Here is a 12,754-nt window from a genome sequence, read left to right as displayed (position 1 = left end):
CAATCCTGTAAAGGTTAAAACTCACTCCTCCATCTTTTCACCTCCATCTTTCTCTAAATCTTGCTCTATGTCCTTTATTCTTCGTCTGGTAGCGGGTGAACCACTCCCAGGAGGAGCTGTACCCTCCACCCGGCAGCCTGCGGCCAGACATGCAGCCGCTCTACCAGCAGGACTACCAGCACCGCGACCTGGACTACCAACACAGGGAGCTGGACTACCAGAGGGGTCCACCAGGAGGTGAGAGGAGGAGGAGGAGGAGGCTTTTACACGACGGTCTTACGCTCGAGCTCTGTATACAGACCTGTTGAACTCTTCAAACTCTTTTTTTTTACCTTTCAAACAGCACAGACACAGTGACAACACAAGTACATTATATAAAACTTATGCTCATTTCCCATTTTCACACATCTCACGAAGCTTGATATGTAATGTGAAGTCAGTGTTCTGCTTTTTTTTTATCTCACATTTGAGACATTTGATAAAAAAATAGAATGACAGACAACATTTACGTATGCTCAAAAGGCGATTTTACAAAATTTCATTTCACATTTTATCTATTAATTTATTCATATATTCCACTGCTTTTGTGAAGCTAAGACTCTGGTAAACCTGTTTCAAGCACCAAAACAGTTTGTCCTCATGACTGAAGTTTGTTTTGTTTTGTTTTCATAAAAGATTTTAAAATTTTTAAAAAGCAGACTTCAAATTTCCAGCATTTGGCCTAAATTGTTTCTTTATACAGTGCTCTAGGACTGAAATGGGCCTCAGAGTACTTTTTAGCACCTACAGTATAGCATCCCAAAACGTAATAATGGCCAATAACGTGATCATTTTGGCCATTTTAAATGTAATAGTTTTCCAATAATGTAACAAAATAAATAAACTTTTTTTTGTTGCCAATAATGTAATAGATTAAAAAACTTTTGACACAGTAATAACTGAAGCCAATAATGTAATGTAATATTATACGGTATGTATTCACTATATGTTTTTTTTATTTTCATGGTTGAAGTGATACATATATTATTACATTATCGGCACCAGTTATTACATTTTTAATAATAGGCCAATAACGTAATAACATATCACATTATTGGCAAGAAATAGTTATAACGTTATTGGCTCAAACATTTTATTTAATTGTTGGCAAGGTATTACATTACTGGCTTTATTACATTCAAAATTATTACGATAAGGGCAGTTATTACATTATTGGCCGTTATTACGTTTTGGGGTTGCTACACACCTTAAAAAGGTGAATTTAGGAAATGATGTAAAACCTCTGAGGGTTGATGTTGACCTGTTCTCCGTTCTCTAACCTGACGGCCTCTCCTCCTCGTCTCCTCCTCAGGTGTGGGCGGTCCGGACCTCTGGGCTCCTCAGCCTCAGGTCTCGTCCTCCTTGGAGTCGTCCACGTCGAGCCAGGAGCACCTCAACTTCTCCGCCTCCTCCTCCTCCTCCAACAAGACCCAGAACCAGAAGACCGGGCCGGGCCGGTGGAAGACGCCCAACGCCCCGCACGCGCCGCACGCCGCGCCGCCGCCGCACTCGGGCCAGACGCCGTCGCGCTCCGACCTGCCCCCTCCCCCTCCCCCTCCGCCGGCGCCGTACCCGGAGACCTACGACCCCTACGACCCCTACGACCCCCAGCCCGAGCTGCCGCTGCCGCCGCCGCCCACCGCCATCACGCCCGCCGCCGCTCAGCAGGCGGCCGACCGCAAGAAACGGGAGGAGCAGCAGCGCTGGTATGAGAAGGAGAAGGCTCGGCTGGAGGAGGAGAGGTACGCCGATCGATCTATCTATCTATCTATCTATCTATCTATCTATCTATCTATCTATCTATCTCTGTCTTTTTACTTCCTTCTTTCTTTCTACCCTCTATTTATCTACCTCTTTCTATCACCCCCTCTCTCTGTTTTTTTTCTCTCTCTTCTTTTTGTCTTCTTTCTTTCTTCTACCCCCTTTCTCTGTCTTTTTATTTATTTATTTCTGTCTTTATTTCTACCACCTTTCTCTGTCTTTCTTTCTTTCTTTCTTTCTTTCTTTCTTTCTGTCTACACATCTTTTTATCTATCATACCCCTCTCTGTCTCTTTTTCTCTCTTTTTTCTTTTCTTTCTTTCTTTCTTTCTTTCTTTCTTTCTTTCTTTCTTTCTTTCTTCTACCCCTTTTCTCTGTCTTTTTACTTCTCTTTCTTTATTTCTACCCCTCTCTCTTAGTCTTTTTCTTTCTTTCTTTCTTTCTTTCTTTCTTTCTTTCTTTCTTTCTTTCTTTCTTTCTATCTCTCTCTGGCTTTTTACTTCTTTCTTTCTACTACTTTCTATCTATCATATTCATCACTCTCTCTGTCTCTTTCTTCTTTCTTCTACTCCCTTTCTCTTTCTTTCTTTCTTTCTTTCTTTCTTTCTTTCTTTCTTTCTTTCTTTCTTTCTTTCTTTCTTTCTTTCTTTCTTCCAACCATAGAAAGACATTCATCTCTCAGCCTTCAAGTTTTATTTTTTAGCTTTAGCCTTTTTCAACATTTCCTTAGCAAGTTTCTTCAGCTAACTCAGCGTTGTTTCAACAACTTCTTCAGCTCATTCAGCTCTAGCGTTCAGCTGCTTTCAGCATTCACACACATTTCCTCCTGGAAATGCTTTCTTTTTTCAGTTATTTGATGTTGTTTTGTTTAAGCACCTTGGGATGCATTTTTTGTATGAAAGGCGCTATATAAATAAAATCTATTATTATTTTTATTCATAATAAAAGCTCACACTTGATATTGATGCTAACGATGCTAAAACTGATGATGATGATGATGATGATGATGATGATGATGATGATGATGATGATGATGTTGATTTCCCAGGGAGAGGAAGAGGAGGGAGCAGGAGAGGAAGTTGGGTCAGATCCGGGCCAACCCCGTCATGCCCGTCCAGCCTCACAACAACGGAGGATCGATGCCCCCTCCTCACCACCAGCCCCCCATGGTCTCAGTGCCCCCTCCCCAGCCCTACCAGCCCCCGCAGCCTCAGCCGCCCCCACCCCGACCGGAGAAGCTGGCCAGTCTGCCGCGGTCGGCCGTCCCTCCGCCCGGCATCGGCGGCAACCCGCCCGGTAAAACAACAACAAAACGTTCGAGTACAGTAGTGCTGCACGATTAATCTGATCGCAATCGCTATGTCACACTAAAGACCGCGATTTAATGCAAATAAAAGTGCATACAGGTGTGTGCCTGTTAAAAGGATAGTTCAACATTTTGGCAAATTGGCCCATTGCCATAATCCTTATAGTCATAGCAGTAGGTGCGTTACCTTTAATTGCTGGTGCAAGCTATTTTTAGAACGGCGGAGCAGAGCCGCGAGCTGCTCAGAGCTACGCTACGGAGGCTTCCCTCATCAAACTCATCAAATACACAATCCAACAACTCCAAAACGCTCTGGTGGACAAGTTGTGACCTGCACATTCACCACACTATGAGATAATAACAGAACGTTACCAGACAGAGTTGTTTTAGAGGCAAATACAGAGACTGCTTGCTGAAAAACTGTCCCTGAAGGCAACGTGCATCAGTGTTTTTGCATGAATTTCCCTCTAAAACAACTCTGTCTGGTAACGTTGTGTTATTATCTCATAGCGTGGTGAATGTGCAGGTCACAACTTGTCCACCAGAGCGTTGTGGAGTTGTTGGATTGTGTATTTAATTAATTTTATTTTATTAAGTCATGTGGAAAACAGTACTGTAAAACCCCCCATAATCAAGCAAGTAGACTCATGACCCTATTTACAATATCGTAATCACAAATCGCAATTTTTTCCACCATAATTGCATATTTTTGTCAGATCGTGCAGCACCACTCTGGACTGTTTCTGTGTTCTGGTTTCAGTCGTAACTGACCCGTGGTTGGTTGGTTGGTTGGTTGGTTGTTGGTTGATTTGTTGGTTGGTTGTTGCAGGTATGGACACGGTGATCAGGGAGCTCCTCCCGCAGCAGCAGCCGCGGACCATCGAGAGGCGAGACCTTCAGTACATCACCATCAGCAAGGAGGAGCTGACGTCCAGCGACAGTCTGTCCCCCGACCCCTGGAAGAGAGACGCCCGCGAGAAGGCCGAGAAGCAGCAGCAGCTTCACATCGTCGACCTGCTGGACAAGGAGATCCAGGAGCTGCAGGTGGGCGCCAAAATAATAATAATAACAACTTTATTTGTAAAACAAAATGTTGTAGTGCAAAAAAACATGCATATATAATATATACAATTTTGGGTTTGTTTACAATATAATAAAGATAGACATACGCAGAATACAGAAAAGTTGTGCAAATTGTAAGAATTGTGCAGTGTGAATTCAAAGAAACTAGTAATTTCTGGCCTTTTTCAACACTTATTTGGTCTAAAAATTCTTAAAGCGTCTGAGATTCTTTAAAATTTCAACTTTTTTAGACGTTGAATAGAGTTTAAAGCTGAAAAACATAGTTGATAAAGTTTTTTTTATATATATACGTATATATTTCTGCAATAATTCTACCAATCAAATCCTTGAAGAAAACAAAAATGCTCAACATTTTCCTGCACCAATGTCACCATTTCTCTGTGAAGAAAACAAATGTCATTATAAATTGGTTTTGGCTTGTTGGCCAGAGAAAAAACCTAATTTGAAGACGACGCTTTGACCTTTGTGAAACCATTTTCTAGCATTTTATCAACAAAATAATCTGCAAAGTGAGAAAAAAAAAGAAATTAACCTGCAGCTCTAATGATAAACAGATAAATCTATGTGATGATAACCTAGGAGCTGATGTTGAGACCTTAACGACCGGTTAGTTACGGCTCTATTTTATTTATTTTTTGCAGGCGAAGCCGGAGCGAACGGCGGAGGAGAGCGACCGTCTCAGGAAGCTGATGCTGGAGTGGCAGTTCCAGAAACGGCTGCAGGAGTCGAAGCAGAGCGACGAGGACGAGGAGGACGAGGAGGACGAGGACGTGGACACGATGATGATCATGCAGAGGCTGGAGGCCGAGAAGAGAGCCAGGGTGAGACGAGAGGGAGGGGAGGGGAAAGGGGGAGGGAGGGAGCGTGAATTAAAGGAATAGTTCACTCAAAATTGAAATTTCACTCATTATCTACTCACCCTCATGTGGACTAAGGGCTGGGAGAAGTTTCAGAGTCCTCTGTGCCTTCTCTGAGTTACAGGGGGTCTCGGCGTAGCAGTGCATGTCCATATAACGGTTGCAAATGGATACCAACTGTCTTCGTAACAAAAAGACACACCAACAAACATCCAAATACCTCCATGCTGCTCGTATGTAATGTCCGTCTTGTATTGAAGCCCCGAAATGTGAAATTGTTCCGAAAAAAATTAAATAAGTCTATATTTCAAGCTTGTTTGTAACGGAAGCTCCTCTTCCTGGTCCGTCCAAATCTCGCAAGATTTACGCCGGCGTCAGTGCGATTACTACATACTACTACATACGAGCAGCATGGAGGTATTTGGATGTTTTTTGGTGTGTCTTTTTGTTACGAAGACAGTTGGTATCCATTTGCAACCGTTATATGGACATGCACTGCTACGCCGAGACCCCCTGTAACTCAGAGAAGCCACGGAGGACTCTGAAACTTCTCCCAGCCCTTATTAGTCGACATGAGGGTGAGTAGATAATGAGTGCAATTTGAATTTATTTTGGGTGAACTATTCTTTTAAAACATGGAGAGGAAGCAACGAGTGTGGGAGGAAGAGGAAGTCGAATGTAAAGCCACTCTGACCTCTGTCGTTAAGAGTGAGACTGTCCATCAGTGCACGAGGAAGGGCAGGACACAGGAAGGTGGGGGAGGAGGTGAAGGAGGGGAGGAGTCGAGCTGCCTTTTCAAACGCTACAAGGAGAAGCGTGTTCCTTCTTCCTCCTGGCAGCGCTCCCACTTTTATGAATGTCCTGCAATGTGCATCTGCAACATGCTTCTGTCATCGCTTTGCCATGCTGAGCTGCTTCAATCTGATTGGCTGGACGGCGTGCAGGGGCGGGGCGGGGAGGGTGGAGGGTGAAGGGGGGCAGGATGACAAGGACGTCATCATCACACGGAAACGACCACGTGATGAAGTTTGTGGAGAGAGAATCGTGTCAGGATTTGGTTTTTTCTCTCCTTTTTATTTTTTTTTTCTTGCTCTAAACACGTTTTTCTTTTTTTTACTTTTTCTCCAGCACAGTATTGATCACAATACAATATCAACACAATAATCAATATCTGAGCTGAGCTGACGATGGGATTAAATAGTAAAAACTTGGATTTGATTTGACTTTTATTCAGCATCTGCAAAAACCACGAACACTGGTCCTGTTTCTACGATTTATTTATTCATTCATTCAATAATCCTGTAATTATCAATGAGTAGTTTATACATTATCAATAATAACGTATTCATCATGGGTACCAAAGTAAAAAAGTGGTTTACTCTTTCTTTTCTTTTCTTTTTTTTAATCGTATGCAGCATTTTTCTTGTTGGCGTGTTAAAGTGTGATCCAGCTGTTTGGCAGCTGTGTTGGCGTTGAGAGTGTGAAGGGTGTGGTCGACGTAGGTGGTCTGAAATGATTCATACATACTGTACATACAGTACTTTTTTCAGTTTTTAACACCCAAGTGATACATGAATGTTTATTCTTGTTATAATGAAACTATGAAGAGGAGGAAGAGGAGGAGGTCAGGTTTATTTATACCGACCCTGAACGCACTCCTTTTATAAATACAGAATAAATCCTCCTACAAACCCAAGGTCAAGTCATGACAGTTAGTTCTGGTGACTCAAATAACTGAAAATTTGGACCAAAATTCAGCTCTTTTATTATTATTTTAGTTTATATGATGTTGAGGATCCACATTTTCTTGAATAGATGTGTTTTTAAAAGAAATAGTAAATTCACTCCTCACCTTAGACGACTTATCTGAGTAAATAAAAACGACTAATTTGAAATAATTATATAGTAAAATAAAATTAAACCATTAAAGGGATAGTTCAACATTTTGGCAAATTGGCCCATTGCCATAATCCCTATAGTTTGAGGAGTAGGTTAGTTGGATTGTTGGATTAGAAATACACAATCCAACAACTCCAAAACGCTCTGGTGGACAAGTTGTGACCTGCACATTCACCACGCTATGAGATAATAACAGAACGTTACGAGACCGAGTTGTTTTAGAGGTAAATGCAGAGACTGCTTGCCGTAAAACTGCCCCCGACGGGAACGTGCATCAGTGGTTCTGCATGAATTTGCCTCTAAAACAACTCTGTCTGGTAACGTTCTGTTATTATCTCATAGCGTGGTGAATGTGCAGGTCACAACTTGTCCACCAGAGCGTTGTGGAGTTGTTGGATTGTGTATTTGGTGTGTTTGATGAGGGAAACCAAGAAATCCCATGAGCCTCCGTAGCGTAGCTCTGAGCAGCTCGCGGCTCTGCTCCGCCGTTCTAAAAATAGCTTGCACCGACAATTAAAGGTAACAAACCTACTGCTAAAACTATAGGGATTATGGCAATGGGCCAATTTGCCAAAAATGTTGAACTATCCCTTTAAGCTGAGGTGTGCACAATTTATTTTTTATTTATTTTACCTCCTGTTTTTTTTTCTCCACTAATTAAAAGTCAGATGAATGACTCTCCAGTCTGAGTTAAACTCTGTGCCGTTTGGTTTGGAGCCGCTCATCTTCAGCTCAGTGGAGAAAAACAATGTTTTCACTTTACTGTTTGTCCTCCCTCTCCCTTTTCTTATTTCTATTTGACTCTCTCCCTCCCTACCTTTATGACAGTTTATATATATATATTTTTTTTTTATCTCCTTCATAGCTTCCTTTTCAGTATCTGGGTATCTCCCTCTCCTCCCTCCCTCCCTCTCTCCCCTCCTTCTCTCACTCTTTATTCTCTTCTTCCTCCTCTTCTTCAGCAGCAGACTGCTGTCCCAGCTATCTCTGTTCTAGACTTGGTATGTTCTTCCTGTTGATGACGAGTTTCCTCTCCCTGCCCTTTACATCACTTCCTGTTTTTTCTGTCTGGGCTGCAGCACCTGCCCGTCGTTTCTTATCTGTCTCCCCCCCCAAAACCCCCCAACCCCCCACCCTCCCCCCTCACCCATCTTGGACTTAACTGTCGTTGTTTCATCAGTGGGGGGGTTGTATTGGGGGGGTTTGGAGGTATTAGCTGCAGTCGTCATGGAGAGGCCGTCCTGGGTGATGCTTGTTGTTGGTGTTGTTGTTTGGCTGGGGGAGCTGTGCATCTCTGTGTCCACTCAAAACAACTAATCGCGGGGGGTCTATGGAGGTACATTTGTGTCTTTATTATTCAATCAAAAGAAAAGTTGATTTAAACAAAAAAGATATTTTCAATCAAAACAAACTTCTCTTCAATCAAAAAAACCTTTTCAATCAAAAAAAAGAAAAGGATTTGAATGCAAAAACATATTTGAGACCCACAAAATTGCATTTGAACCCTTTTTTTCTTTGATTAAAAAGGTTTTTTTTTTATTGGAGTTGTTTAATCAACTTTTTTTAATTGAATAATAAAGAGACAAATATCCTACCCATAATATAGCTTAAATACAAAAAAGATAACTTAAATCCCCCAAAAATATTTTCAATCAAATAATAACTTACCGTACCTCAATCAAAAAAATAACCTTTTCAATCAAAGAAAAAAAAAGTGCTTGAATGCAATTTTTTGGGTCTCAAATATTTTTTTTTGATTGAAATGTTTTGCTTTTGATTGAAGCGAAGTTTGTTTTGAAAATATCTTTTTTGTTTAAATGAGCTTTTCTTTTGATTGAATAATAAAGACACAAATGTACCTCCATGATAGGAGGGGAGGGGGGGTCGAGGGTGATTAAAAACATGGCGTCTCCCAAATTATTAAAAAAATAAAAAAACAGGAAACTGAAGTCGTCAGCGGTCGTGTTTTGAGTGAATACTGAGGTGGCGCCTGCTGCATGTGGCTGAATCCATCACTGGAGGACGGGGGGTTGGGGTGGTGAGGGGTGTCCCGGCGCTACATCATCATGTTGTGTGTTGTCTATGAATCCATCATCCATCTGTGTGTGACAAGCTGCGCCTCTTTGTGTTCATCTGTTAAAGAGTCTGTTCATGAGGAATACACACACAAACAAAAAAGGGTTTTCTCACTTATTTTAAAGGGATACTTCACCCAAAATCGATAATTCACCAATCATCTTCTCACCGTCATGCCAAGGAAGAGTTTGGAGAACTTTCAGAGTCATCAGAACGCTTTAGGAGTTCCAGGGGGGGTCCGGCTGGCAACGGGTTTTTTCATATAATGGCGGCGGATAGAGTTCACTTTTGAATCGTCCAAAACACACACTATGAAACATCCAGATACCTCCATACAGACGAGCAGTATGGAAGTATTTGGATGTTTCATAGTGATAATTGGTGAATTATCAATTTTGGGTGAAATATCCCTTTTAATTAAAGTGTCATCTCACCATGCAGGTCGTCCTGGTTCCAGATGTCGACAACTTTTATCTTTAGTCTTTTACACAGCAAAGGTTCAGTTAAAGCAGATATCAGCTTCACGGCCGTTTCGGCTAATGCTGCGTTCAAGGCAGGCTTTTGAAACCGTAAGTTACAGCTTCAAGTCACAACTACGACTTGGTAGCGTTCCAGGTAACCCGTAGCTCGTGTTTTTACCATCCTGTTGTCTGTGAAAGTTCCCTATAACGGCCACTCGTAACTTCCGACCCGTGAACTCGTACCAGATCGAACTGGTATGACTTCACAGGAAGGAAAAACACAAAGTACGAGTTTCTTTGAACGCACCATGAGTTAGCAGCCCCCGCCCTTGTCAGGCATCAATTGGTCCTCGTGCTACGTCACCACATTCACGCGCATCCCTTGGCTGCACACACAGCCCTTCATGCCGTTCTCTCTCCTCATTGGATAACACTTGTATCCCACAAGGAAAATTTTCTCCTCGGGTTACAGCAGAGCAGAGTGACGGAGAGACTCGTGTTTAGGCTGAAATACTTCATGTAAGTGATTGCTGACGGAAAATAGGACTATTTAGGACTTATATTAACAAAAACATTCCACTGATATCTGCTTTAATTCACACACAGGCCGAGCACTCACCTCCTAATTATGTACAAGTTGTAATATAGCACTATAATTTCGTGAATAAAAGATTATTCATCAAATCAAATCAGAAAAATATCATATATATAAGAAATAACCAATTATGTCTTCATTTTAAAATATGCGTAAATAAATTAGAAATACATGAAATTGATATTTTAATAAAAATTCATAAATTTAACTTAAAATAAGCCTTTAAATCAATATATCACCATAGTAACACCGGGTACTTAACACTTTTAATTAAAATCAGTGTTGCTATAATTATTGCAGATGTTTTTTTCTTTCTGCGAGTAAAACAAACACAGCAGCGTCTCTGTCTCCGGTCGGGTGGAGACAGACGTCTCTCTCAGTTTTGCATGGACAGATTCCACTGAAGGTGTTTTTGTAAAGTGGCTGAACTGACTCTTTAACCAAGAGAGGGTCTGTTTGTCTGTTTTGTTTTGTTTTGTTTTGTGTGTCACCGTGTGTCACTGGGTTTGTGTTTATGGGATGCTGCTCTGCTTCAGGTGCGTTTGATTTATCCTCCTGCTGCTCCTGCTCAGTGGGAACTTCTCTTTCTTTTTTTCTGGATGCTGCTGTTGCACGTTGTCGTTGCATGATGTGTGTGTGTGTGTGTATCTGTGTGTGTGTGTGCCTGCCTGTGCTCTGTGCTTGCAGTTGCACCCTGCTCCTCCCCTCTGGAGCGTTACTGTGAGACGAATCAAATGACCTCACTCACTAAGACGTGTTGTTACGTAGTGAACGTTAGTGTCGGAGAAGAAGTTCAACAGAGACTCGTGATGTGATGTCATGTGATGTGTTCAGGGACCGTCTGTAAATGACACACTTCTGATTGATGTTGTACTAATTGTTTTGTTTTGTGTGTGTGTCGCCGCTCTGGCACGTTCTCCTTGTGTGTGTGTGTGTGTGTGTGTCTCTGTGTGTGTGTGTGTGTAGTTGCAGGACGAGGAGCGGCGGCGTAAGCAGCAGCTGGAGGAGATCCGTAAGCGCGAGGCGGAGGAGCGAGCGAAGCAGGAGGAGGAGAGGAGGTGGAGGGAGGAGGAGCGAGCCAAACGAGAGGCCGAGGAGAAGGTCGGTTTGTCTGTGAACGTCTCGTAGCTCAGAGGTCAAAGGTCACAAGGTCACGGTGACGAGCAGCTGTAGGATGTTTGGTTAGTCGGACAGGACAGAGAGGAGCAGGGTTGGACTGAGATGAATGAGCTCTTACAGGATGATTACGACCAGATTAATCAATATTATCGATTATTATCAATATAAGTAAGTAACTGAACTTATTACTTACTTTTATCAATATGCTATTATTCAATTTATTTATTTATTAAGACAAAAAATCATTTTATAATCCCAAGAAGAAGCTCTGTTGAAGATGTTTTACTGAGATTAATATATTGGTTTCAACATCACTGAGTCATTAGTGCAGATGGAGTAAAACAAAGATTGATTAGTAGTATCAATTAATATCAATACTTTATTTTAATTAGTCTATTTATTGATTGATTAAGACAAAAAAGCCTTTTATCATCTGTTTCAACATCAATTAGTTACGACGGAGTATTAGGGCCACATTGAGGGGAAAAAAACCACAGACTTCGAGAATAAAGTCATAAATTTACGAAAATAAAGTTGTACATTTCCTACGAGAAAAAAGTCATAACATTATGTGAATAAAGTCGTAAATTTACGACTTTATTCTCAAAGTTTGTGATTTTTTTATTTGTCAATGAGTCATTAGCACAAATGGAGTAAAAACTGATTGATTACAGTTTAATGTATTGATAAGTTTTTACTGATAAAGTTGGTACTTTTAACTTAATAATAGTTTTCAATAGTTTATCAGCTTTGTTTAATTTGATTCTCAAAGAGTATTTAAACATTTAAGTATTTAAATTCCTCATATTGATGAATTCAAACTGCCTGAATGTGGATTTAAGAAAATAAAAGCCCAACTTCAGCTGCTACATATCAGTCGAACCCTGAAACACACAGAGGCTTTGGAAAGTATCAGCACATACATGTGGTGCACACTTTACTGTGTTATACCTTTGATTTAAAATGGATTAAATTAGATTTTTTTGGGGCGTTTCATTCTCCTCTCAGTGAACCACAGCGAGTCTGAGCTCAGTTAGAGACACCATGGAAACTGATCAGATCAATAAATGTGAAGCATTAACAGCCAAATAAAAGTTATTATATTATAATAACAATAATAATCCATTTTAAACACAGTAAAAATGTGTCTGAATATTTTCCACAGCCTCTGTATTTATACCATATGATGTAAAACACAGGTTATTCAGATTGTAAAAACACATATTAAACACATATTATAGAAATGTATAAAGTGTTAATTGATTTTTAAATGATCGGTGGTGTGATCAGGTGTCCATCCATCCATCTCCGATTTGTTTGTTAAATCAAATCCAACATAAACTCACTGTTTTTGTTGTTTTTATTATCATTTTTGTCCCGTGAGCTGCTGATCTGACCTGATCAGACCACTGACGTTTAAAATTATATCTTAACATCTGTTCTTAAGGTTTAAATGTTAAGTTAAAGCTTAGACAGGGAAGAATATAGAGAATATATATATAAAGAATATATTGTTATATATTTAATAACTGTTGTTGATGACATGTTATTGTTGTAAT

At 40.7% G+C, this 12,754-nt stretch overlaps 2 protein-coding genes across 10 annotated transcripts in view; both read left to right on the top strand.

Annotated features, from left to right (window-relative positions):
* vgll2a (vestigial-like family member 2a) overlaps nucleotides 1-12,754 on the top strand; it is a 261,801-nt gene that overhangs the window by 162,635 nt on the left and 86,412 nt on the right. The gene's annotated exons all lie outside the window — the stretch shown is intronic.
* Nucleotides 1-12,754, top strand: part of afdna (afadin, adherens junction formation factor a) — a 129,717-nt gene that overhangs the window by 103,263 nt on the left and 13,700 nt on the right. For all 9 annotated transcript variants that reach the window (XM_084000675.1, XM_084000680.1, XM_084000673.1 and 6 more), the window contains 6 exons: nucleotides 93-237; nucleotides 1,352-1,781; nucleotides 2,848-3,095; nucleotides 3,935-4,149; nucleotides 4,830-5,009; nucleotides 11,043-11,177. In XM_084000675.1, the coding sequence (XP_083856801.1) occupies nucleotides 93-237; nucleotides 1,352-1,781; nucleotides 2,848-3,095; nucleotides 3,935-4,149; nucleotides 4,830-5,009; nucleotides 11,043-11,177 (1,353 nt within the window). The remainder of the gene's footprint in view (nucleotides 1-92; nucleotides 238-1,351; nucleotides 1,782-2,847; nucleotides 3,096-3,934; nucleotides 4,150-4,829; nucleotides 5,010-11,042; nucleotides 11,178-12,754) is intronic.

This window comes from Trachurus trachurus (assembly GCF_905171665.1).
Source record: "Trachurus trachurus genome assembly, chromosome: 24".
NCBI classification, from domain to species: Eukaryota; Metazoa; Chordata; class Actinopteri; order Carangiformes; family Carangidae; genus Trachurus; species Trachurus trachurus.
The sequence above is the reverse complement of the archived record's forward strand: the minus strand, read 5'-3'. Positions and strand labels throughout refer to the sequence as shown.